General features: G+C 45.5%; 1 protein-coding gene across 5 annotated transcripts in view; it reads right to left on the bottom strand.

Annotated features, from left to right (window-relative positions):
• Positions 1-26,865, bottom strand: part of VPS8 (VPS8, CORVET complex subunit) — a 149,964-nt gene that overhangs the window by 60,387 nt on the left and 62,712 nt on the right. For all 5 annotated transcript variants that reach the window (XM_019542951.1, XM_019542948.1, XM_019542950.1 and 2 more), the window contains 7 exons: positions 19,284-19,403; positions 18,340-18,396; positions 16,787-16,869; positions 14,386-14,470; positions 12,795-12,893; positions 9,575-9,664; positions 7,821-7,867 (listed from right to left, as the gene is read on the bottom strand). In XM_019542951.1, coding sequence (XP_019398496.1) covers positions 7,821-7,867; positions 9,575-9,664; positions 12,795-12,893; positions 14,386-14,470; positions 16,787-16,869; positions 18,340-18,396; positions 19,284-19,403 — 581 coding nt within the window. The remainder of the gene's footprint in view (positions 1-7,820; positions 7,868-9,574; positions 9,665-12,794; positions 12,894-14,385; positions 14,471-16,786; positions 16,870-18,339; positions 18,397-19,283; positions 19,404-26,865) is intronic.

Raw genomic sequence — 26,865 nt, 5'->3', positions numbered from 1 at the left:
CAGGGAAAGGTCATTAAGAAAATGTCCTTCAAAAGCAAATCACCTCTTAGCCTGTAAGAAGACTGTTTTTGTCCCAGGCACCTCAACCCTCACTTAAGCATAGCCTCTTACATCCTGAAAAAGGCCACCCTTCTCTCTCCTATCTGAGTGAGTTCTTGAATGCACCCTGCTTCTAAATGAATGGAAAGCCATGCTGTGCACAGCTGCTTGTGCTGGCATGCAACTTATCTCTGGGCTTCCCTCCCAACCACACTTGCTTGTTCCTTGGATGCAGGAGGTAGAAGAAGTCCTGCCTAAAAGCAGCAGGAGATAGCCCTGTACCACCTCTCATTAGTCAAAGGACCAGATCCCAGAAGGGGAATCACCAGCAACACCCAATCTTCTCCTGGGCACAGGTATCTCAAGTGACCTTGGAGAAGTACCCAAGCAGCTAGCTGGGAACAGAAACAGCAGCTTTCCATATTTCCTTCTAGTTCAAGTCCAAATAACTACCAAACTTGGCCTCTCATTTGATGCTCATATTCACCTATTTAAAGAGTTAAAATATGTACCCAAAATATGAAACACCTCATTTTTCTACCAGAAATGTTCACTTGTATAACAAGAGAGAATAATTTTCTTTGCTGTGGCAATCAGTGGGCAACGTTCTCTGGCCTATGCTACTTGGGAGGTCACACAAGATGTACAGAATATTTCCTTCTGGCCTGAAAATGTATAAATTATCTCTTCTATTTGTCAAAAACGTAAGAGCTCTTCACATCAGCCCAGAATTTTCAGAAGACAAAATGAAGTTTGCTGAAACGGTTTGGCAATATTAACTGTTGTAACAAAGTCTGATAACATCTCCAAACGCTTCATGTCTGATACCTCCATATTTGTTTGAAGAATTAGTAAAGCCATAACTAACTACATTAACATCAAGTCCTCTTCTTTCCATCTTATTTTATTGCACACTTCTTTAAAAGATTAAGCTTTTTAGACTCTTATATGTAATGAAAAATGTTAGGATGAAATAAACCCACATAAGCACGAAGAATTACGAGACTATCTGGACCTTGGAAATCTGCCCGCAAGTTTTGTAGATTTAATTCTACAAGACAAATAGATATATAGAGGCATCTTTTCCAAGGAAGCTCCTCTTTCAATTCCTCTCCATAAGCTGTCCCCATATTACAGTGCTGTCATGCAGATGCACATCTTTATGCTGCCACCTTCTAAGTCCACACAGTTCATTGGCTTGTCTCTCATGTCTGTGTTTTCATCTCGCAAGGGGGAAGACTGTGGATAGGGCAAACCTGACAGAACACAGACTCAGCGTGCCATCTGACCTCCTTCAACATTTGCTAACCGTTGGGGTTAACGGGATTTACCCATAAAGATTATCTGGAAGGCGGCACCCCAACTGAGAGCCCAGATACCCCAAGGAAGGAAACCTGACAAATATCTACAATGTGAATTGCTTGTTTACAAATGGCCTTGTCCTAACTCTAATGCAAAACCCCCATGAAACCCTTCAGTGCCCCAAACATGGATACAGCCACAGGTACAATGCATGTGAATGGCTTATTCAGGCTTTACATTTAAAAGGGTGCCCAAAAAAGCTCTTCCTGAAAGCAGGCAAGCAAAGGCCCTTCCAGAATTCAGAGAAATGCATTTCTCAAGTAGCATCCAGAACCAGCTTCCCACATTCACTGTCCACCCCAGAGCTCAAGGAGGGAGGATGCTATGTTGAAGGTATGAATCACACTCTGAGTGCTTGCTCAAGCCAGTCATCCAGGTAACACAATACCTCCATCCCTTCCCCAGGCCAAAAGAAAAGGCTTTCTATGAGAAAGTTTTATCCTAGCTTAAACCATTGCTTTTTCTCAGAGATGTGAAAACATGAGTCCTAAAGGACAAGGCCTCTTAATGAGCACAGGGCATTTCACATAAGAAAAATGGGAATGCACAACTGGCCTGGAAATGACACCAGCACTTGTTAGGACTCCCAGCCTTGAGAAAGGCCCAACTTCTTTCCTTAGCACTTTGGCAGAAGAAGGATTAGGAAGGAGTGCTGCAGTTTGCTATGGGCTGCAACCAAGTGACAGCTCCTGAGGCTTGCTAGTACAGTGATCAATCAAAATTTGGACACGTCATTAAAAAGGTCCCCCCTGCCTCTCCTCGCCAAGAAGTGATGCATCAGCTAAAAGAGGCGAGTTCAGGATAGAGACAGGGAGCACAGAAGCCAGCAGTTTTACAAGAGATGAGTGCACCACAATGGGAAGAATAAAGAGATGAGCAGGATCATAAGTATATAAGGCCTTACCAAAAAGGAACATGCTGGACAATTACATATATAGGGGGAAATGGGTTCACCCAGGTCCCTTCTACCTCCACATTTGCCATAGCCCTAGCCTCTCCAAAAGGAAGGGGTGTTACCAGCAACCTTCCTCCAACACCTCCATGCCAGAGAGCCTCTCTGCCCACACCACATTGTAGTGAGCTGATTAACTTGGCAAGATTGTCAAACCAATATTAACACAGCCAGAAATGCAGATTGTCCTGAATACAGATATTACATGCTTGCAGCTCTCAGCATTTCGGTAGGTACTGGCAGCACCTTACTGAGACGCACCACAGAAACGGATGAATTTTGCTGTGGGTGTTTGCAATGGAAATTCCATCTCTCCCTGGAAATGATCAGGAAATGAAAATGTAAAAAAGGCTTTGATAAGTGAACTGTAGCAATACCGCTTACTCTCTACTTTCTATCACTGCTTATCAGTCATGGACACAAGGACATTTGGTTTTAATTTCCCCCAAGGCAATTTCTATTAACCTCCTCCCCCCACCTACTTTAAAATAAACCTCTAGCCAAATTAAATGGGCCAGATTAATCTCTGATGTAGCTCTACTCACTTTAGTGCTGTTACACCAAAGGGATGAACCTGGCCCCCTTGGCTGTCAGGAAATCATTTGTATTTGGGACATTAAACTCATTTCTTCCTCCATTTTAATAAAAAAAAAAAAAAAACAGCCTGGAAGAGGATATAAACATTCAGATTGACTGGAGAGAGACAGATGTTTCTGGAAGGACCTGAATCATAATTCTTCATTCTGACATGTTGTAAAGTCTGAGAATTTTTAGAATTATGCTTTTTTTCTTCTCATGTATTTACTGTGGATATTCACAAGTGTTCTGTTGCCACAAGACATAAGTGAGATTAAGCCTTCGGTAATAAATACAAAATAGTTCACAGACTAGTACAGAGGAGTTCCACTACTTTTGAAGTGGAAACAGTATGCTGAAGTACTCCTTGTTACATGTACCATTATACTGGCAACAAAATATAGCTCGTGCAAGCTTAAGCATTATGAATTATGGAACTATTGTAACTCCAAAAAATCTAAGATCTCTTCAGAGAATTTCAAGAATAACATGGGTCAGGGAATGATTTCAGCAAAGCAAAATCCCAGCAATTCAGGTCTCATCCTTTGCTCTGCAACCATACATTTAGTAGAGTCCTTTAGATTGCAATCTGTCTAAAGTCCTGCCTAGCCTTTGCTCTGTGATAATGTTGATATGTGCAATCCAGACAGATTTTTTTTTTTTTTATTTACTGTTATGATTCGGGATGCCAGAGCATCCTGCTACAGCCCAGGAAGAATTAATGAGCTTTGCAACATGGCTACACATATTAACAATCATGTGAACCTTGCTGAAGGGCAGATGGTGAGAGAGAACAAGCTGCGTGGCCTGACGTAGCTTGCTGAATGTCAGCCCTGCACACAAAGGGGAGATATCTTGTTAGGTCAGATTTACAAAGCAGATAGTTCTGCTACTACAAGGGCTTTGCTGGTGATGAACTGAGCAGAGGGCGTAATATGTTTCCATATGACAGACGACAGGGGAAGCAGTTACTTCCTAATTATTTCAGGGCAGAGTTGAATCAGTTTGTTACCTGGAGATTTATGAAGCCTCTTCCTGGGGAGAAGAAAAAAATTAACACCCAAGCTGATGTCTTGCCTCACTGTTTTGTTTGTCACAATGCTCTAGTAGCAATACAGTAAGATAAACAATGCCGCCATACACAAAACTAAGCTGCAGCAGCACCTATTTGACAACTGGCTTCCTAGCAATAGGATCCAAACAAGAAAAGTCCTGCAAAGAATCACAGATAGTGAGGGTTGGAAGGGACCTCCAGAGGTCACATCTAGTCCAACCCACTGCTCAAAGCACGACCAGCTCCAACTAGATCATTCCAGCCGGGGCTTTGTCCAGCCAGGCCTTAACAACCTCCAAGGATGGGAAGTCCACCACCTCCATTGCATTCCAATGTTTCTATTGCAAACACACACCACTTCTTTTAAGTAACCTCTCTAGGTAGTTTAATACTAAGCTATGTACTGAGGAACCAACACAGGCTCTGGCTATAAATCATGGGCACGTGCATTAGAGAGACTTGAGGAAGGTTAAGTACCTAAGTGCACTGGTCAGCTGTAAGAAGACCATGAGGTGACAGTGTGACACAGCTATAAAAGAGACCAATAAAATTCTAGGGTGTACTGGGGGAAGGTTGAGCATATTCAGTAGAGACATGTACTTAATACTTGCCTGGAGTTCTGGGCACCCATGTTCAAAGAAGATGCATTTAAATTGGAAGAGGTACAAAGAAGGGTCCCTACATTGGCCAAAGGCATGGAGACCTTGTCTTACGAAAGAAAGGAAGCTTGGCTTTCCACCTTCCTGTGAAGCATTCAACTTGAGCTGACAGTTTTGGCTGGGCACACACATGCTCCCATTCATGCTTAGAAAGCTCAGAAGTCATACACATCACCAAATCTGGTATCAAGAAAGAATTTTTCCCTTAGGCCAGATCAGAATGAAGGATGGGGGATATCTGTTTTCCTTTGTGGTATGGGGCACAGTCGTTTTCCTAGGATTGTCTAACTTAGTGAAGGCCAACCTTTTTGGCAGATGTGCCACAAATTAGGCCTGCACTCTCTCCAAGTACCACTCCAATGCCCTTCCCCTGCCTGATCTGCTGCTCTGCTTTCTCCTCCCAGCCATGTACTCCCTGGCTGCTTTACTCTCTGCTTCCTTCCCTGTATTCCCTACCCAATTTGCCACTGTTTTCTGCTTCCTGCTTTATATGCCACTGCGCTGCCTGTCCCCTTCCTGATCCACCATGTGCCTCACACAGGCTACCCATGCTACCTTTGGCACCCATAGGTTGGCCATCCCTAGTCTAAGCAGGTATTAACCAATTACTTCTGTTGTTGTGGGGCTAGGGCACTGACAGTAGCTTCCTCCCCCCCTGCTTTTACCTATGGCATGCTGGCACGGTGTTTCTGTAGTTACAGGCCTTGTTGTTCTGGGCTAGGGTTTGAAGTGGCAATTTTATGGAATCCTTAAATAGATGGTTAAGAGTAGATGCAGTGGTCTGCACCAGTGCCCATGAGTCCCCTTCCACTATGTTCATCCTAAGTGCTCAAACAGTTTATCAGTTGGGAGGGTGATGAAGCTCTGAAACAGGTTACCTAGACAGGTTGTAGAAACTCCATCCTTGGAGGTTAAGACCTGGCCAGACAAAGCCTTGGCTGGGATAATATAGGTGGGGCTGGTCCTGCTTTGAGCAGGGAGTTGGACTAGATGTGACCTCCTGACATCCCTTTCAACCCTCATTTTCTATTATGCTAACTGCAAGCTAAATGCAAAGGGCATGCAGACAGGCTCACTGACAAGGACTGCACATTTGCTGAAACCTTTAGAAGTAGAAGTAAGAGCTAACTCTGAAAAATCCAATTAACATCCTATCAAAACCCAACCTTCCCGTTTGCCTTTCATAACATAACACTTGATACTACTCAGGGAATGCTTAGCTATCCCCAGAGGGATCCTGGCAACGCTGGGAATTTAAATGTATGCCTCCTTCCCCCTCCCTCATTCCTGTTTCTCTTCCAGTGAAACATGAATCATTAAATGGTTGAGCTCTCGAGCTCCACTCTCCAGAAGAAAATAAGTTACATTAGCACTTGCTGGAAGGCATCTTGAGTACCACATAAATGTCTTGCAAGAAAGAAACCCCCCCCCCCCAAAAAAACCCCAACACATAGCACTTGAAATGAATATTCAGTTGGAGGGAGACACCTGGTAACAGCAATGCTGAGAGGAAAAAAGAAGACAAACCTCAGCAGAGAGAGGGAGCTGCAATGGAATATGGCAGCATTTTGGGGCTGTAATAAAAAGGGAGTTTAACAAGAGGCAAGGAAATAAGCATTTTTTTTTACTGGTCTCTTGGTATGACCACATAAAGGACTATGTGCGCAGTTCTGAGCCAATAAATAAAAATACAGGCAAACTGGCAGCATTCACACAAGAGGTACAGAAGCTCAGGCAGACAGAGATCATCTCACAGCCCTCCTTGTGCAGTCCCTTGAGCTTTGGTTCTCAGCCTTTTTTGTGCCAGGACCCATTTGTAAACGACAAGTCCTGAACCAGTAAATAGTTTAAATAGAAAATAGCCCCCTGCCCCGCCAGTGCCCCTCATTCCCAACCCACTGCCCCCACCCCCAGTCCTCAGCCCCCAGTGTGAGGCAAGGGGTGGGGGGGAGGGGGGGAGCATGGGGGGTCACATACCCCCCATATTTGTACACCCACAGCAGGCATGGAGCTGCAGCCTGGCCAGACTGGCATGAGCAAGAGCCACCTCTGCGGCCCTGTGTGCAGGACCCAGCACAGGGGGGGCAGAGCGGGGGAGCGAGACTTGTTGCTGCCACCACCACTGGGACCCCTGCGCCAGCTGTGCCACCAACCACGCTAGGCATAACAATCGGAGGAGCCATGCTGCCCTCATCTTGTCCCTCTGCCAGCCGCTTGCACATCACCAATCCCTTCAGACCACCCACACTGCCCACTACCCCACATCCCCTCTGGGGTACAGCTGCGGCCTGAGGGGAGTGGCAGCAGTGGCTGCGCCATGGTGGCAGGCTAGAGGATGAGCAGCTGGCAGTGGGAGGAGGAGAGGGCAGCATGGCTCTCTCCCAACCCCACCGTTACTTCTCGTGTTGCTGGCAATGAGGCTGGTGCAGGGGCCCCAGCAACGCTGGCAGCAACAAGTCTCGCTGGTATGCTCTGCCCTTCCATGCTGGGTCCTGCCTGTTGGGCTGCAGAGGAGGCTTCTGCCCATACCAGTCCAGGCATGCTGCAACCCCATACCCGCTATAGGTGCGCAAATGAGGGGGCATGTGCCTCCGCCATACTCCACTGACATGTCACCTGTGCCCTCCTGCCCCTTGATGCATAGTTTATGCCACCCCCCAGCCCTCCTCCCACTCCCCCTAGCCCCAAGCAGCCCTTCGTAGACAAGAACTCTGCCAGCCTGCAAGGAGAAACCTGCAGTTTCCAGCATTTTACTCCTTTAAAGGAGAATCCATTTTTAAAGTTTGTTCACAACTCTTTCGTATATTCTTGTGACCCATTTTTGGGTCACAACCCATGGGTTGAGAAAGACTGCCTTAGAGCAACTCAGGTATGCAATCCAAAGCAGGTAAAAAAGGATCACAGAGTCATCAACTCAACCACAGTTGGCCATCTCTTTAAGGAAACCATACATGAGCCTTTCTGGCCCAAATGTCACCAGCAGGATGTGGATTCTCTTCTGGGGCCCAGGCCTTCAACCTGTGGAAGGTTCCAAAAGGGACATTGCTTTATTCCCTGAAAAGGCAGGGTTGGGCCAAGTACAGGCTGCAGGGCTGTAGGCTTATATGTTGTTTAAGATCAATATAACCAACATTTTGAGCTATTCTTGATTTACAAATGGTTCAATTTACTTACACACCTTGGGTCAAGAAGACTCCTCAAAAACTGGAAAAGCAAGAACTGGTCCTAGAGAGTGAGGAAAACAAACAAGGATTAATATTTAAACACTATGTTGTAGTTCAGAGCAATTTTTACATGATAGCTTCTGAAGGAACTACAATTAATTCTGATGGGACCAATTCCCATGGAGAGACTGGTCTGTGATTCTTCTTGACCACAGATTTTTCACCAGTGTCACTTGTTGAAAGACCATCTCCACCCTGTGCTCACTCTCTGGTGTCTAATTGGTGTTGTGACCTCTACAAGGCACCCTGTCTCAGAAACCCCAGAGCTGCCCCATCAAGCAAAGAAATACAAACTTACCAGTAACTGGAGTTCTTTAACATGCATTAGCTACACACACATTCTCTCTTCCAGCCATATCTCAGGCCTGTGAGCTTTGATCACAGGCTTTTTGCCTTAGCAGTGCCTGTGGAAACTGCCTGTCTGTCTTCCATCCCTGCTCTCAGGAGATAGAGAGGCAGCGTGCATTTCCAGCTCCCCTGCTTCCTCTCAGCTGCAGAGTCCCATATTTTATTGTGACAGAGGATAGAGGGCAGTTCAAATGTTTCTGAGACCAATGCATCTCACAAGAACTCCGGTTACCAGCATATAATTTTATTTTCTCTTTTGTGAAAGGGTCCCCATCCACATTTGCTCTTGTGGGTGACTCCAAAGTAGTGCCCACATACCTGAAGGCAGGCATCCAAGTCCCCTAGATGAATAGGAACTGTAGGACTACTTGGCCAAGTGCACCATCTATCCTGGAGGCTTCCACAAGGATGTAAAGGCATAAATAGGACTCCTGGTGGCTGCCCTGCAGATGTCACCTACAGATGTTATGCAGGGAAGTTATGGAAGGGATTTGGGTACTAGTGGAACAGGCCCACATGGCAGGAGATGGATTCACCCGGGTGACCTCACAGCCTCATATCCAGTCAGACAACCAAATGCGTTCCAAAATGGGGAATGCTTCCTAAATCCATCTTATTTGCTGGATCAGCCAAAATGGACCAAGCTTTGGGCAACTCAAACCCAAGATAAGCACAAAAGAAGGTGCTGAAACCACCTAACAAACAATCTATCAAAAAAGTAAAACAAACCAACCAACCCAGGACAATTGAATGGTGAAATTATGTACAATTTTGGTAGGCATCACAAAAAAAAAAAAAAAAAAATTGGAGAAAATGAAGAAAGCCACAACAAAAATGGTTTTGTATCCCAGCCAGCTGCAGGATAGATAAGAAATGAGAGTCTATACAGTGTTCAGTTAGAAGGACACACATGTCCCCTTCTGCCAATTAAAGCTTCTCGGCAGGTTTCAATGAGCGAAAGGCAAGGAACAATCCCAACTCCACCCTCTACCACCTCCCTCCAGGATGTCTCTGAAGGGACTGTGTCAGGAGGAACCAGAGCCAGGGACTTCTTGCTGTGTATTTATGGAAGGAGAACATCAAGAACTGTTTTAGTAAGGATCTGGATGGCCTACATCAAGCCATGTGCTAGTGTACAGCAAAAGGAGAAAGAAATTTTCCCAAGGTGTGAGTTATTCCAAAGCAACCCACTTTGGGCAACTCACTGGTTCTGGGCATTTCCTGACAGGACGCTGGACTAGGAGGTTCTGCCATCTGCTCTGCTCTGGAGATTCCTATGCATATGGCTAACCCAAGAGAGAAACATAATACAATTACAGCACAACGCAGTTCAGCCCAGCACCTGTTGCAGCATCTTTACCTGAAGGTTGTTAATGATCCCCTCAAGCTGATCATTGAAGTGAGTGGTGATCAGGTCTGCAGCTTTGCCAGGGCTCAGCAAAAGCAGCTCCTAGGGACAGAAAAACATACCCCCACCTAAATTAGCTTTAGTTTCACAGGCTATAGGATCATGCATTAATGCTGCATCCACATACACTGTAATACTATTTACACCTCCATGTGACAGCATGTGAAATTTAGCAATGAACACCACTGGGAGAAGAATGCTTTTGAAGTGACAATTAGAAAAGGTGACAAGTTGTTATAGTTTTGGTCCAAATAGACTCCTCTGAAGGCTGACTGAAGGAGGTACAGAACTGGCAACGGAAGAGTGCAAGAGACCTCACACCTCTGAGGCAAAGGTCTGAATTGAAGAAAGGCTTCTCCTCCCATACCTCTTCAACATCCTACATTTGGGCTGAGATTGCAGGGAGAGGACTCAGACCCAAAACCTAATTTCAGAAGGCATTTATTGGCAACTCAGTGGTATCAATGTCTGATAACCACAGACCTGAGTTGGACTGAAACTAGCAGCCTACAAGTGAACATCTCGGTAACTGAAAATGGAAAAAACAGAAAGCTTTTTAAGCCAAGATGATACAACAAATAACAACAGGGTAGCAGATAAAGAAAAATGGCCTTTATGAATGAAATCCGTTCATTCTGCTCTAATGCAAAACATTTCATTACATGCTAAGAACTGGTCTACTTTTCAGTACTGCATCTGCCATAGCTCTGCCACTACCGCCCCTTGGTGTATGGGGGCAGAAGGGAGTTTCTGCTGTTTTGTGGGATGCCACCCATGTGATATAAAACCATGCTAATAAAAACTCTCTTCCATCAGCATAGCCGTGTCCAGCCAAGGTTTTTCTGACAGAGCTTCATCAGCTACTGACAGTGATCTTTTCACACCCTTATGCCAACAACATTTTGTAATGCAGCCCATGCCTAAGTTCTTACCATCATTTATACTCATAAAAGTTATCCACATACGAATATGGGACCCAGGACCCCAAAGTGTGCTAAATAAGGTATGTACATTCATAGTATTGGCACAGCACATGCACTGTAACGTTCCACTCCCAATGCATAATACAAGGCATATTTTAACCAAACTGGTGTACATTTGGTCAGAAATTTGGCAAAACTTCTTAATCTGTCTGTTTTGTCTTCTGGATAAATCAGTCCAATACAGAACAGAATTTATAAAAATTACCGGAAGTCGCATCTCAAGTCTCAAACAGTGAAATTTAAGTGAATTTTCTGTGTTCCTAAACGTAACTAAAAACACTGAAAAAAGGCCATTGTAAACTGAAATTTGATACACAATTCTTATGGAAAATAAATGCTTTACTTAGTTTAAAAGGAAGATTTTACAAACCTACCAGATAATTATGAAAATAATGGACGGAGGGAGAAAAGTTTTTCAGCTTCGTAATTATATCATCGGTAAATATAGTTTGGAAGAAACTGCTGGCAGGAATTTGGAATGCATTCGGACACATTACCAAGGTAAAAGATAGTACAGGGAGCGTATTATTAGTTTAGATGCTCCTGCTCTCTTCACTGAAGCAACTGCTCCCAAAAATGGAGGGCATTTTCATCAGCGAGTTCAAAAGGGAGCACACCCCTGAGACAAGGGCAGACTCACAACAGCCCAAATACCTATGAGGGCCCCTAATGGCACCATAACCTTGACAGGTGGAATACCTCAGCTAGGGCCTCCAGGGATATTAATACAATGGGGTGAGAAAAGATAGCGTTGACCCTTCATTGCCAAATGACATACAAGAGATCAGTGCCAAGTGAGCACCAAGAGCAGGGCACGTTGTCACAGCTCTGGAAGTTCCCCACCTCCACACTTAACAAATAACGAAGGCATCAAGTTGGGCTATATACGGTGCAAGAGGGATCCCCCACCCCTAGAGCATATGTGGCAGAACGCTCTTCTCCAGCAAAGAGAACCTATTCTGATATAAGAACCTCACAGGAGGGAACGCCTCTTCAGGGACATCTCCAACATAAGGTATCGATTCATTGTGCTGGAGCAGTATTTATAACAAGCATTGATTAGTGCACATATTACTCACAGAAAGGCTTGGCTAGGCACTGACCAGAGTAGGTCTCACTAGAGCTCCTTACACAAGCTTAGACTGGAATATACATGTAAGAGACTGGTACAAGATAACAGAGAATGATACAAGATGTGTACTGCTGCTAAGAAGGCAGCTTAAGTCAAATATCTCAAGCAAGAATGGTGAAATACTTGTATAATAAAGGAAGAACAGGAACACAGATCAGGATGCATGACAGGTACAGGATGATCCAAGATAATAGAGGAATGTAATAGGCAGCTTCTTCAAAAGATGTTTTTCCCTAAATGCACAGCTCCTAAATCAAGTTGTTTTGGTTAGTAATATGGGTTGGTCTGTATAGAAGGGGAAGCTGGAAAAATTCTGAACCTTGTACTGGCTTGATGGAGCATACAGATTTATGACAGACTGCTGTCCTAGGCAGACAGTACAAGAACACCCTGATGACCTGGGAATGTTTGTGCTGTGCTTTGTGAGCAATAAACCCAGAAAAGTTTTCATGAAAATGAGCTTGAGTGTGGTCTTTCTTTCTATAAGAAGTCTTTGCATATGGTCTCTATGCTGTCTGCAGAGAACTACGCAGACCACACGTAGGGAGTAGGAAGGAAGTTTGACAGTGGTATGTCTTTGTGGGCTTGGATGTATAGCACAGTAGATAAGCACTATGGGCCAGACCCTATTCAGCATCTAAGTGTGATCCAACTTCACCCTTCCTGAGTGCATGAAAAGCCATTTAAGATTACCAAAGTAGATGAGTAAGGCTAAGATGACTGTGTGTTAAAGTCACAAAAAGTAGCAGACATATGGACAACTCGCCCATCTTCTGCATCGAGTTTTCCCTGGACTCTAGCAGGGTACAGTAGGGTGGAACCACAGTGGCTAAGTCCACTTCTGCACCTAATCAGTAGAGCAGTATTTGGCCCATACATATACTGAAGATATACATACACAGTATAGTACAAATGTACAGCAACTGCAAGATCCTTTGCAATGCTACTCCTCTCCTACCAAACAGCTATGCCATTTCAGAGACGGACATGCTCTCTCCTCCAAAACAGCATGAGGTGCTGAAATTCAGAAATGCCATCAATTCAGCGTATTCTGTACCTCCATATGTTCCAGAGCTTTCTGCCACACTGAATGCTTCTCCTCTGTGCTGTATCCAGGAATGGACAAAATATTGTGGATGTAGTTGAAAACGTCTTCCTGAAAGGCATAAAAAAAATTGACAAAAAGGTATCATAGGTTCTTGTCCCAGCAACTGGCAATTAACTTCTCAGAAGAACAGAAGACAGCTTGCAAGCTCTGGTTTATTTGAACACAATCAATTTCAAGAACAGGCAACTGGATTTTTATTCTTTTTTCTTAGTTGTTAGACATGAAGATAAGGTCAGACTCCTTGGCAGTTCTTTTTAAACAGCTCAACTAACAACATTAGGAGGAGCATATATCAAAAGCAGCCCTAAGGCTAGCCCTTTTTAGTACCTGAGTCAATGAATACAAGTGAGAACATCACCAGCAACAGTTATCATATGAACCTAGACAGCTTCTAAAGGAAAATTAAGAGGAGTAACAGAACTGGCAGCAAAAGAGAGAGACAGGATGAGATCTGGCAAAAAGATGGGCTTGGACCCCTGCCATTTTTGGAGTCATCATCTCTTTTCCTATTCCTGCAGAGCAAGGACAGAGCTTGATCCCTGGAGTCAAGCAAGCAGAGGAGAGGAGAAAAGACAGCACCACTGTGAAGGGAAGGCCAGTCCTCTCCAAGCTCTTCCACTCTGGCCCCCCATTCCCTACTAGTGTTCACATTCTCTACAGCACTGGTCTCAGCAGTTCACCCCGTCTCCTTCACTTCCACACATCATGCAGCCCTTCTGTTGGTTACACCTCTGTTACCAACTCCTCTTAATTCTTCCGCTTTTCTCCCCCTCACTCTCATAACTTTCAACCTCCTGGCCTTAGGAGTATAGTGAGATCAGCTATAAAACCCCAAGGGGGAGAAGGTGGGGGGAAGGGGAGAGAGAAAGAGAGATGCAGGGCTCCTCTGCCATGTCCTTTTGTCATTAGGGCAGAGAGCACTGCATTAAAAAAAAAAAAAAAAAAGCACATTTGGAATAATGTTGTACCAGCCTTCAAGAGGAAGGGCACCTGATGCCCAAAAGGCTGTCCAACAACTCTCCCACCTATACAGTTGGCCCAATAAAATGATATCATAAAAAAGCCTCACCTCTGAAAAATCAGAGGTACTGCTACTTACCTAGCAGCAAGAATTTATACCCCAGCCAAAAAAAACACAAGGGGATTTGAAAGCCTCTGGTGAGGGGAATAATAAGGTCAGAGACACAAAAGAAATATAGTAAGGAACTCCAAAAACAAGCCAGGCTCAGGAGCAAACCCAATCTCAGATTTATGTACTGCTGTTCAAGTTACAGATGAGGGCAGGGAGCTGTGTGGAACTTAATTCAGACCATGACTACAGTAGCAATTGTTCAGTCAACCCCCCAGAAAAGAATCAACTAGGATGAAAAAGGTTTTAAACCAGAGAAGTGTGACAAAGGGGGGTGAGCTGTTGTCTGCTCTCAAAAGCACAGATAAAAATTGTGTATGTGGTGAATGTGGTGAGAGGGAGGGGGGAACCCCCCGCAAAACCCTGATGTTCTTGAGTGAAGAAAGGTCAAACCTTCTGCTCAGAACCCACCTTTCTCACTGGATCACGCAGGTAACAATCAATGATTCGGTCATAGCGATGCTCCCGTTCATACATAAACTCACAAATTTGGTAGCTGAAATAAAAAAAGAAAGAGAGATACATTTCCCACATCAGAACAGCTCTGCTCTTCAATTTTTATTTAACAGTCAGTAAGACAAGACTATGCAGCCCAGGCAGCAGAAATTTTCAGCATGGCATTAGAAGCCTAACTCTGTTTATGGATGACTCGATCAGTCTAACGACTCCTGGAGGAATATTTCCCCAGTTTCTTGGCAAGTAGTAAGGCTGCTGCCAGAAAACCTACTTGTTCTCTCCATGGTTTGTGACCGAATTAAAGCCACATCCTTCTTGCGTGCGTGCATGCATTGGGGGTGGGGGGGACCTGTAAGCACACAAGGAAACAGCAGCTTTACAGGGATTCTCCCCTGCCTTTTGTTTCTACTCTGCTGCTGCTGACAGGTTTGTGTCCATCTAGTTAACAGTTCTCTTGGAGCATCTCACTGATTCTTTCAGGATGAGCTTCTAACCTTTGTCACAGATTAGCACCAAGAGCCAGTACAACTATCCAGTCTGAGTTTATTCCCTCCATTTAGCCAGTACATGTGCCCCAGAATGAGATCCGTCAGCCATCCCCACTATGGAACCACCATGCTCTGGCCACCTTCTGCATCTCAACTATCCCATGAAGTCTCCCAATAGAATAAACAGGCAACACGGAAAGGGTAAGCAGTTTTTTATTTCTGAAATACACCCAGCTCTAGGCTAAGCCACTGACACATTGGCTCTGAGGACTGTGATGCATTCTGGTATATAAGCTGCTGTCACTATTGACCAGCCTTGAGTGTTTAACATGTTGGGTTTTTTTTAGTTAGGAAGAGATAAGGTTAAAAAAATAATAATGCCAAAACAGAAGCAAGCAAGCCTTCAGCCTGCCAGCTGCCCCCAAATCGACAACTAGATCAGGACAGGGTAGAAGCAAAGTTCTGCTGGTGCCATCTGGTTGTTCTCTCCCTGGTCAGGGAGGAAGGCGAGGCACCCAAGCAGATGCTCAGAGATATCAGCCACTATAAACCACATAGTATTATTGATGCATCTGCAGGTCTCATGAAGGCTGACAGAGGTGTGGGCGATTCCTTCTGGGAGATACTCAAAGACAGTACTGAATGACTGGTGATGTCACCCAACTCTCTGGCTCTTCTTAGTTTGGCATTACAGCTCACAGTATCAGAGACAAAGACTTAGAGGGGGAGCTACCAACTGAAACACCACTTTCCAGAGGGATAAAGCAACCAAAGGAGATGATGTCCATAATCAGCAACATGAGGGCTGATCTGTTCCTGAATGCCTCCAGAATGAAGCATTCTACTTTCACCCATTCTGCAGTCACCTTTGTTACTCCTAAGGTAGATTGTTACAGCACACCTGGCACAGGGCTCACAACCTCCAGGTGAAGCCTGGGTATTTGAATTCTCATGTTGGGAATGAAATGCATCAAGCCCCACATGATGTGGGGTTCCAAAATGAAAGGTTCACAAACCTTTGTAGACAGTGCTGGTAAGGGGAGAGGAAAGAACACAAAGCAGATTACAAAAGACAAGTGTCTTGAGAGAAATTGAGGTAAAAAGGTTTTACACGTTGGTCTACGTGCAAAAAATATGCAGAACTCTTGGCAGAGGTGATCTCTTTTATTAGACCAACTAAATTGTTCCAAAAACATTTCTTTTTTTGCAAGCTTTCGGGCTCACTTGCCCTTCCTCAGGCAAAGGAGAATGAACATATTGTAACATTTCTCCCAGGTGGAAAGTAAACTTCATATTGCACAGGAGAATAAAAAGATGCTCTAGGTTCCCCTGTGTGAAAGGATCATTTTGTGCAAATTAGGCTTAAATAAAAGTTCAAAGAACAAAGAAAAAATTCAGCACCCAACTTGCCATCAGACAACTTAGAGGTAAACAGACTGCTTGAACTTTTATTTGAGCCTAATCTGCATAAAATGAACTTTTCCATCCAGGGGAACCTAAAACATCTTTTTATTCTCCTGTGCAATATGAAGTTTCATTTTCACCAGGGAGAAGTGCTACAATCTATGCATTCTACTTTGCCCAATGAAGGGCAAGTAAACCCAAAAGCTTGCAAATAAAAAAAAAAAATTGCAACTATTTAGGTGGTCTAATAAAAGATATCACCTCTGCCAAGAGTTCTGCATATTGAGAGAGACACGAGCAACCATGCTGGGGTGGAAGGAAGTCAAAGCACAGTTGCAAGATGGAGCAACATGCCTGGAATAAAACTGATGATCAGAACAGCTGGAGAAGGCTGCAAAGGACATTGAAAAAAAACAACAGTATTCATACATTAAACCGCCCCCCGCAAAAACTTAAATGCTTACAATTCAGCTTTTTCTGCCATTTGGATGAGACGGTTCTCTTCAAACTGTACTATTCCCCCAGCCTGCAGCAGTTCTAACAGGACCTGCAGGTATTCAATAACAATTAGTAGCAATATCCTAGCACCTAGAAGCCACAGAGCTAGTGTCATCCAACGTACACCCAAATGTGCAGAGCAATGCAACTCTCTCCACACCAAAAAGCTCACAGCCTAGTCAAACAGTAGTGCTGTTCCCCCATTTAATTTTTTCAGTTCTCTGGTTTATTGATGCTCTCCCAATTTCAAGGTTGTATTTTCCTACACCTCCCTTGGGGAAGGGGAGTTAGATGTGGTGTTTATTGCCATCTCCCCTCTTCCTCTGCATAGAAGGAGGGGATGAGAGGGAAAGGGAATGGGTGACCTCCTCTTTCATGGAATCCCCACAAGATGGAGTTGTGTGAAAATTTTGAGAGGGAGAAGAAACCAAACAGCCTGGATCTTGCCAAATTAATTGCAAGAAAGGTGACAAGAATCAAACCCCCAGAGGAGAAGAAAGTGCTAAAATGAGTGAAAAAGGGATCATAATTAAACAGGACACAAAAATCAGAAAAATAATTAATCAAAGGCAACTGATCTCAGGCCTCCGCTTCTCACAAAAGCTGCATCAGTTTATCTTCAACAAGCTTTATAACAAGCTAATTGCCTCCGTTTAAAACCTGTCTGGACACTTGCTTCAGTTACAGAGCTTCATTTCATTTTAAATCCATTTCTAGTGCACTTAAGTTAAACCAGTGTAAATCCAGTGATCATGCTCCAGAGCTCAGGAAACAGAAGAGCTGTTTTTAACCTTGTCCCTTAACAGGTTTCCCTTAAACATCAACTTCCAATTCAGCTAGAAAACTGATCCAGGAGCCCTTCCCATTTAGCACAATGCTCGCTGCCTCATGCCTGCATGCAACAGGCCTTTGTGGGAGGTAGCGGGGAGGTTAAATGAGGCCAAGGATGAGAGCCATTGGGAGTCTGGAACTTAAAAACCATACGAGCGGTCAAGCCAAACACATCACACCTTCAAATTAAAGTACATTGCAAATGAGCCTCAAAACATTCTACCTGACATTGTCAATCGTGCAATAAATGAGCAGAACTCCTGAGCCCTCTAAGGTGTGTTTGGGTGGGGTGGAGAAAGAGGCAGGAGCAAAACCAAGGCAGATGCCATGCTAACTCCATTAATGTTACATATGCTGCAGAACCCCGACACCTTTGGTTCTTCTGGGAAGAGGGGAAAGGCATGCAATGCATCTTTGTTTCTCAGGGTAAAGGGGGGAGGTTTCAGGCACCAGAAACCAACATCGCAGCCATTGTCACCAGGTACTTTTGCTCTGTGCTGTCTACTGTGTCCTGCTTCCACGTCCTCTCCACCACCACGGCTCCTATACTGGCAGCTTCCACTCTGAGATGCTGCCCTCAATACATCATGAGGCCTGTCTTTGTTAACCAGGTTTAACTCTCTTCCTGGCACTTCTTGGGTCAGCCTTTCGCCCACAGCAAAGCGCTCCTTTACAGGCGGTTGGTTACCTGCTGTCTCTCAGAGTGTCGGGAATCATCATCAGGACTGCATAGAAATTCAAGGACCTGAGCAAGGAGAAAAAAAGATCATGCTCATGACTTATTTCCTGCTGGGTGTCTGCTCAGCCTCCTTCTCTTCCAGGCTCTTTAGATCTCGAGTCACAGCAACCACCACCCATCAGTGCAGCCCCCAGTTCAGGCCACACATTCACCTACCTGGCAGGTGTTGATACTAGTATAGTAACTCACAAGCAACTCCATCCAGACAGACACTTAGCAGAGGCACTGCTACAGCCCACCCCTAGAGAAGCACACTTCCCACAGGACTGAGGTATTTACTCGTTACATATATAGACCCGTATCTGCTATAATTAGTCTATTTAAGCATGTCACAACTAATCTGCTCATCCCTTTTAGTCTGGCAACACTGTGTGCTCTACGGTGCAATATGTATCCAGCCAAAGAGACCGCTATCAACACCACAAGATTAACTGTTTGGTTCTCTCCTTCCCAATACCTGCACTTTACCCTAAGGCACACAAATACCTGTAAAAAAAAACCCCAAAAAACCAGGCTGGAGTCAACCATATCATAATGATGAAAGACTCAAAGGTAGGGAGAAAAAAAAAATTAAGAGATAAAGAAATAGATAACCTAAACATGTTAACTGCACATTGCCTTTTCAACTCAAGAAGCTTGAGATTAAAGCAGTTTCTTCTCAAATCATATGGGTTTCTCTTCATCATGGCAGGCTGAGATCGGAAGAAGCGTTTAAAAATCCAGCACCTATGTGCTCCTGGCCTCCATGTCTTTTCCAGTCCACCAGCCAGTTTCCTACCACCTATATAACATCTAAAAGCTGGTGCAATCCAGACAACCTACAGCACAGCTAGCAGTTTACTTGTGGCACTGCATTCTAGAGGCCTCCATTTCACACACAGCAAAATATTTACCTGATCAAAAAGTGTCCTGTTCACAAACAACGTGTTGTTGGGCTTGGCGAGCTGCCGAGCAAGGAAGGTAAAGAGACACCCAACCTGCGATGGGGTGAAGTCAGAATTTTCCACCATGACCTGGCAAGTTGGAGGATTAAAAATAAAGAAGAAACAACATGATTTAGCCATTATGCAGTCAGCCTTGAGACGGACGAAAGCAGAGAACACTGCTAGATGCTGCAGCATGAAACGCTAGTTGTGCACCAGGCTGAACTGAGAAGCATTTGAAGAACAGCACACTCACATACAGGATCCCCTGGCTGGGAGAGCAAGACACTGCTCAGACATCAAGCTATGGTAGGTGCTCGTTCATGCTTTTGTCTTGGAAGCAGAAGACAGCAGGATGGAACAAAAAGGCCCCCCTGGTTCGGTGCACTTTCCTGCCCAATTCGGAAATGCAGCTGTGACAAGGCCAGGCTGTCTGATTACCCAGTCTCACAGCAAGTGGAGCAACTAGCAGCCTAAGAGAGAACTGGAGAAAGGTGCATAGGCTGGAACAGAGAGATAAGGGACGAATAGGATGGGGTTTAGCTGCTTGAGCATCTCTCTGTGTCTATGGCAGAGATGGTGGCTTCCCTGATATAAAGACGAAATGCCTACCCAGTCAGGGCTACCTGAGGGGGTGTGATGGATGTTACACTGCTTCTAATCACCTCTTTGGTAGAGGCGTCTGACTGAAGGGAAAAAAGGCCACATGCGTGCTTCAGGGCCTGAGGATGCAATCTACACATGCACTCCTATATCAAAAGGGCCTTGAGCAATGGTATCTTGTGACTGGGTGAAGCAGGAGTATTTACACCCATGACTCAGCCTTTATGGGAGGAGATACCTCAGTGCAGAGCCTGGTCAAGCAGTGGGATCTCATCCTCTGTGCCCATGAACACAGGCCACTGTTCCCAAGGGTAGGATACCAGAAGAGCAACCCGGTGGAGAGGAGCATTTGCATTTGCACTTAGTTCCATAGAGGGGGCCATCAGGCCCAGGTGCCCCACATGCAACTCTGAGAGACTGTGCTAAGAGGAAAATGTGAATTTGACTGCAACTTGAAAGGGAGTGTCTCATTTCACTTCCTCAACACCTACACTGGCCTTATCCTGACAGCAACAAGGGGACACTGCTTCCCCCACAGCTTTTCTGAAGCTACAGAAGCAGCTCTCACGCAAGCCTGCAGCAAGTATGGCAGCTCTTTTCACATCCCTGGTGCCCCTGCTTCCCCAGAAATGTCTGCTGAAGCCCACCCACCACCTCCTTTGCTGGGTCTGGGAGCCACAAGCAGAGCACCAACCAAAGGATGACCTCCCCTCAAACATCTTTTCTATGCAGCCAGCGAGGGCAGCCCAAGGTAAGAGGATGAAGTGGAACTGAGGCGAGACAAACCATTACAGCCCCTTGTTCTCTGCTGCAGCCCAAGAGAGGACAGCCAGAGGACTACCTGCCACCAGCTATCAATAGTCCAGAGGACCGTGTACCAACTAAGAACAGTCAAAGCACAATACACACCAGCCACTCCACCTCCCTGGCCCTGTGCTGGATGACAAAGGAAGAAGATATGGGAGCTAGACCAATCCCTTGCCCTCCCCCGACCCTTCAGTGAGGGTCTAGGGGCAGAGACCACCTGCTTGTCCCACCCAAGTTACAGGATGGGAGCAGAACATGGTGGGAAACCTGCCTAGGCATAGGAGCTGTGGCTCTTGGCCTGTCTGGAGAGGCCCTGCACCTAGGTTTGCCCTATAGAAAGAGAGAGATTTAGACAGCCCTTCTTGAACAAGGGAGCTCCAGCTGGTACATAGGGAGTTCATGCCTGCTCACATCTCTCCACCCAGCCTTGGCAGGTAACAGGAGCATGTGGTGGTGAACAAGTGCTTAATGGGGCTCCTCAGTGGGCCATTCTGGACCCTGCTTGCATAGGTGAAGGCAAGATGCATAAAAAATAATGCCGATTCGTATGTGCCTGGTCACACCTATACTCACCTATGCCTGGAACAAACAGAGGAAGCAGTGAAGCCCCAGCTAATTCTGACCCAAGTTAAGACCCCAGAATGATCGGGGGGGGGGCTCTGCTCCACTGAGGCTGCTACCCCCAGGCCCTGTGTGAAAGGAAAAAGGCTTGGCTAGCTGCAGGTCACCCAGCACCTGGAGCCCATGGCCATGCTATTGTGGCTCTAAACTCAAGCAAGGTAGGTGTTGGAGAGTCAGTATGCCAGGGTGTGAATCTAATGATGCCCACCATCTATCATACGAGGGTTGCAGGGGCATGCGACCAGAAGGGCCTCAACCAATGAATGGTGCCTGAGATTCCATAAATGGCAGGAATGAATGGGACACTTTGCTTGGATAGCCCTAATAACAATAGGGGACTTAACTCCTTTGTGCTGGGCAGGTGCATCACCAAACCTGTCTTCTCAGTCAGAACTTGTGGCAAAACAATCTCAGCCAGGCCTCAGCAGTGCACCAGACAGCACTAAGTCTTGTGAGACTAGCATATGCACAATGGTAAGCTTATAACATAGGATACACAGACACTAGGAGTATGAAGTGGTGAGTCAGCGACCCTTTTAATCAAACCCAGTCAGGCTACACGAGACTGACTTATGCTAGAGGCAGCATGTACCAGTTTGGTGCTGGGCTGCCTGAGGATGCCAAAGAGGCACTCCAGTCTGATTAGAGAGGAGCATCTTTGCTTCCAGGCCACTCAAATACCTGAATGAGAGAAACACTGGAAATTTTCTCAGGCTCTTTCCACCCTAGCATGCCCACTCATTGGCCAGGCATGAGCTGCTCCTTAAACAGCTTCAGGGTTTGAGATGAGTCCCGTGAGATGTGTGCCCTGCTTGTGAAGAAGGCTAATGGCGTAGTGTGCTGTATTAGTAAGAGCATTGCCAGCAGATCAAGGGAACTGATTATTCCCCTCTAATTGGCACTGGTGAGGTGACATCTGGAGTCCTGTGTCCACTGTTGGGCCCCCCATTATAGAAAGGATGTGGATAAATTGGAGACAGTCCAGCAGAGGGCAACAAAAATGGTTTGGAGGCTGGGGGATATGACTTGTGAGGAGAGCCTGAGAGATCTGGACTTATTTAATCTAGAGAACAGTGAGGGGGGAGTTGATAGCAGCCTTCAACTCCCTGAAGGGGGGTTCAAAAGAGGATGGAGCTGGACTGTTCTCAGTGCTGCCAGATGACAGAACAAGGAGCAACGGGTTCAAGTTGCAGCAAAGGAAGTTTAGGTTAGATATTAAGACAAACTTTCTCACTAGGAGTGTAGTAAAGCACTAGAACAGGCTACCCTGACAGGTTGTGGATTCTCCATCCTTGGAGGTCTTTAAGACCTGACTAGACAAAGCCTTGGGTGGGATGATCTAGTTGGGGCTGGTCCTGCTTTGAGCAGGGGTTGGGCTAGATGCGACCTCCTGAGGTCCCTTCTAACCCTCATTTTCTAAGATTCTAGTGAGACTTTCACTGTTACAAAGCAGACGGACAGTAATGGAATTTGTCAAGGAACAGAGCCTTATTCTGTTGTAAGGGTCAAAGAATATCAACCCCCTCTTTCTGGGGGCCTTCCTTTTCTAGAAAAGGATTTCTCTGGCTGTGGTATGGGATACAACATTACCTGCTAACTCAAAAGCTTCACTTGCTAGTCAAACATATGCCAGATCACAAGGAGATCTTCCCCCCGCCCCCCTCCTTTCTCAAATTTATTTGGGGTTTGAGGAAACTATTCTAGTTGTTCTTCAAGCCAACAGCTTGTGTTCTGTAACACACAGGACACGGCTGCTGCTGGCCGAAGCCAAGTTAGACCCGGTCATCAGACATGTGAGCTTTACGCATCCTTGCTTCAGCTGAATCACCACCTCATTAGATTTTGCACTCCAATTCTGCCACCTGCAGACGGGATGTGAGCACCGCCTGCAGAACGTGGGCACCAATTCCCTCACTGCCCAAACAAAAAGACCAATCAAAGCCCAAGCAAGGGAAACCACATTTACTGCCTTCTGCATACCTGCACTTGACAGCAACACAGCACGCCATTTATTAGTAGAGTCCAGCAGCGACAGCTTGCAAAGTAAAGCAGATATTAACCTGCACTTGCTTGTGCTTATCAGTACAGTGCTTAGCAAGGTTTTTATTCCCTTCCTGGCTTCCACCGCATTACCTTTCAAAAGATGCTTGGGTAGAAATTCTGACACTTAAAGTTAAGGAATATTTTAGAGGCAGCTAGCTCAAAGTTATTTAATGCAAAACAAGGGGTCAACAGGCTTTTAAAAAAAAACTTCTCTAACTCTGTAGATATTGCACTGGTGTTTATAACTCAATGATCATTCACCTTTGAAGCAGCATCAGAACAGCTCTTTGCCCAACAAAAAAAAAAAAATGCGCACTGAATGAAAACAAGACCCAACACTTGTTCAGTACAAACTAAAGGAAACACAGGCTTTTCTAAGTTTTCAGCAGCCTTTTGATTGTGTGTACTATTGTTCTGCTCATGTGGGGTGCCTTTAGAACAAAGGCCTTAAGAAGGCTGGTTATTTTAGTGCTACCAAACATGTCCAAACCTATCATTAAACATGTAGGATTTTCACCACAACATCAAGGCACATCGTGCAAAATTTCAGAATTTCTACAGTACTAGAGCATTTCTAAAAAAGACTTGGGTTCTTTTTTGTGCTTCCAAAGGTACCTCTCTCTCTGCCTTCAAACAGCTGTGCCTTTGGCTGTTGCTTTAAAAAATACATGCAAGGCACAGGGAAATGATTTACATGTGGCAAACGTATTTGCCACACACATTTTGTCTCTTGATCCACCTCCTAGTTCACCTTCACAGGCTGTTCTATGTTCCAAACCCCTCAGCACCCGAGACAGCATCAGGTTCAGATAGTTCCTACTCTGCCTCAGAGGTGAAATTAAAGGAGGAAGCTGAGTAGGGGAAGAAATTGTTATCACACCAGTCCCCTCACTTCTCTTTTGCTGACTGCTGTGCATATTTCAGCACTGCATCTCAGGTTTCCTGCCCCCCTGCGAGTCAACTGGGGAGCTCTAAGAACCTTTTCTTCCAGAATGGGGGAAGGAACATGCCTGACTCTCTTGTCCTGCTCAGAAGTGTTGTATTTTGGAAGCGGATATGAATGCCAAGCCTTTCCCCTTTGCCTGCAAATCATCAAGGTTTTAGATTCTCTGGTGGAGTACGGCATTTCTAATCTTCAGAGTGCAAGCCGGGGAGGCAGCATCTCCTGCCTTTTACTCCAAGACTTATAGGGAAGTGGTTTTATCTTGAGTTGAGTCCTTTTATCCAAGGGGGGGGGGGGGGGAAGAGTATTCTCTTCATGTTGTGTATGGTTCCTGACTTGCCCATGCACTTGGGGTTGGTACTGGATGAATTTGTCTATTTTGGGGGTTTTCATTTGTTTTTTTAATGGAAGTATATGAAAGCATGCCTGGGTTTCCAAAATAGAGCACAGCACAATTAACTTGGAAGTGATGCTGCATGTTAGCATACGTGTGCTGGCCATTCCTGTCCCATCATGTGTACAGCACCTGACCCCTATGAGAAAGATCTCCCTCCTAGATACCATCTCTCAGACCCACTCAAGTTAGAGAAAAGAACAATTCATTGTTATGGGAAGTATTCTGAGGGTTTCCAAAAGTCACAGGCAGAAAAGGCAGCACTTGATTTTGAAAGTGAAACCAAGGTACACTCAGGCATGATGGATCTTCAAAACCTGATCTTCCCTGGGCTTGTGACTGAAATAGCAAAGCTTCTGGGTACGGTTCAGGCCCTACTCCTTTCACTTCAGCAAGCCATTTCACTAGCGGAAGAATAAAGCATCGAAGGATGCCAGAGCTCTGGGAACTCTGGACCTTTGTAGCTGCCCCCTGACCTGCTCTGCTTCTTCCAGCTGCCTTTCCTTGCAAGATTAGCTATCCACCCCCTCCATATACCAGCCAACAGCAAATTGCTGCTTGCTGCTGGGCTTAGATGGGTCCCTTCTTCCCTCCCCCGCTAGGTGGTCTTACATTCTCTCCCATTCCAGTTCCAGCTTCGTTCTCCACCTCTTCTATTCTCACTCTCATCTCTCTGCCCCAATCCTGACACAGCTCCATCTCTCAAGTCATTTACTCATTCAATTTACATAAAATGATTACTGAGACAGGCAGGCTTTCCACTAGCAAGGCTGACTTCCACCCAAAACATACCAGCTGCACTAGTATTTAGAACAGCGATTCCCTGTCAGAGCTCAGATTCTCAGACCGTCTGTTCTGTCTTCTTGGCTGGCTTTTATCTGCCAAGGCACCCCACTAACAAGTAGTTGCACTGCCTGTTTTCCAGGCTGTACTAAATGCTTAGAATTGAAGTCTAATGAAGGACACACATGAACCTGTGCCCAGTCTCAGTTTAACTAAGCTTACATCATTCATCCAGATTCTTTCTTCCCATGGATCTCACACTCCTCCAAGCTTTATACATGCTGGGCAGCACCAGTGAATTGCAGCTATTGCTAGGATTGAGGGCAGCAATGATCATTTTTGGCTAGGAGTACTGTAAGGCCTCGCTTCCTTTATGTCTGTATCTGCCCTTGGCAGTCTTCATAAGGATAAAAGCTAGAGCACAAGAGAGGAATTCACCAAGCAGCCCCTCTATTATCCCCTGGCAGGTGAGGAATTAAGAAGGATCTAGTCAGCTAATGTATTTCGCCCTCAAGACCTGTTTCCTGGCTTTGCAATCTTTAATTCAGGTGCAGGGCAAAAAGAACACTGGTGCTTCACATTTAGAATTACCCTAGAAAAATCAATACGTTCTCCACTGAAATTCCTAGAGGTCTGCACCCTGTAGCAGAATGCCAGCCTGTGGCTCAGTACCCACCCATCTTGCCATGAGAGACATTTCCAAGTCATTCTTAGAGGGCTACTCTCATGATGTGGATGGCAACAAGACTGGAAAAATTGAGTCTCCAAGCCCCACTAAGGACAGTTCAGATGCCATCTGTGAGAGACGCTGAAAGATGGGGCTCAGGGACAGTGTCAGAATCAGTGCAATGCTTGTATCAGAGCGAACAGCCAGATCTCAAGCTGAGGTTTTGTTTGTGAGAAAGGACCTGAGATACGGTGAAGGGGTGTCCAACTGACAGCCACTAAGGTATGAAGTGCAGCACTGAGCACAGACAGCTGGGCATTTAAGTGCAATTCTGTTCCACCCTATTCAAGTCCTTGAAAATCCATTAATGAATTTACTTTGTAGCACTTTTGACATCTGACCTCAGGGACAGAGCTATGAAACAGCCATGAGGGGGAGGAAGACCCACCCACCTTTTGCTCCTTTTTTCAGGGACTTGATCCAGGTAGAATAAGAGAGCACTTAGCCACTTAAGTACGCTTACATGCCTAAACAGGCCACCCAAGTGCACCTATTTGCTCAGCCCCTGCGAAGACTGACCGTGTCAGACCCATGTAAGCATATCCACAGTGGTGCTGTACCACACCAGGCTGGAAAATCCCACAGTTCTTAGCAGTGCATGAAACAGGGCCGCTCTACCTATTCATCCCCA

The sequence above is a fragment of the Crocodylus porosus genome, unplaced genomic scaffold, assembly GCF_001723895.1.
Source record: "Crocodylus porosus isolate Cpor-Errol unplaced genomic scaffold, CroPor_comp1, whole genome shotgun sequence".
NCBI classification, from domain to species: Eukaryota; Metazoa; Chordata; order Crocodylia; family Crocodylidae; genus Crocodylus; species Crocodylus porosus.
Note: the sequence above shows the minus strand (reverse complement) of the source record. Positions and strands in the feature narration are given on the sequence as shown.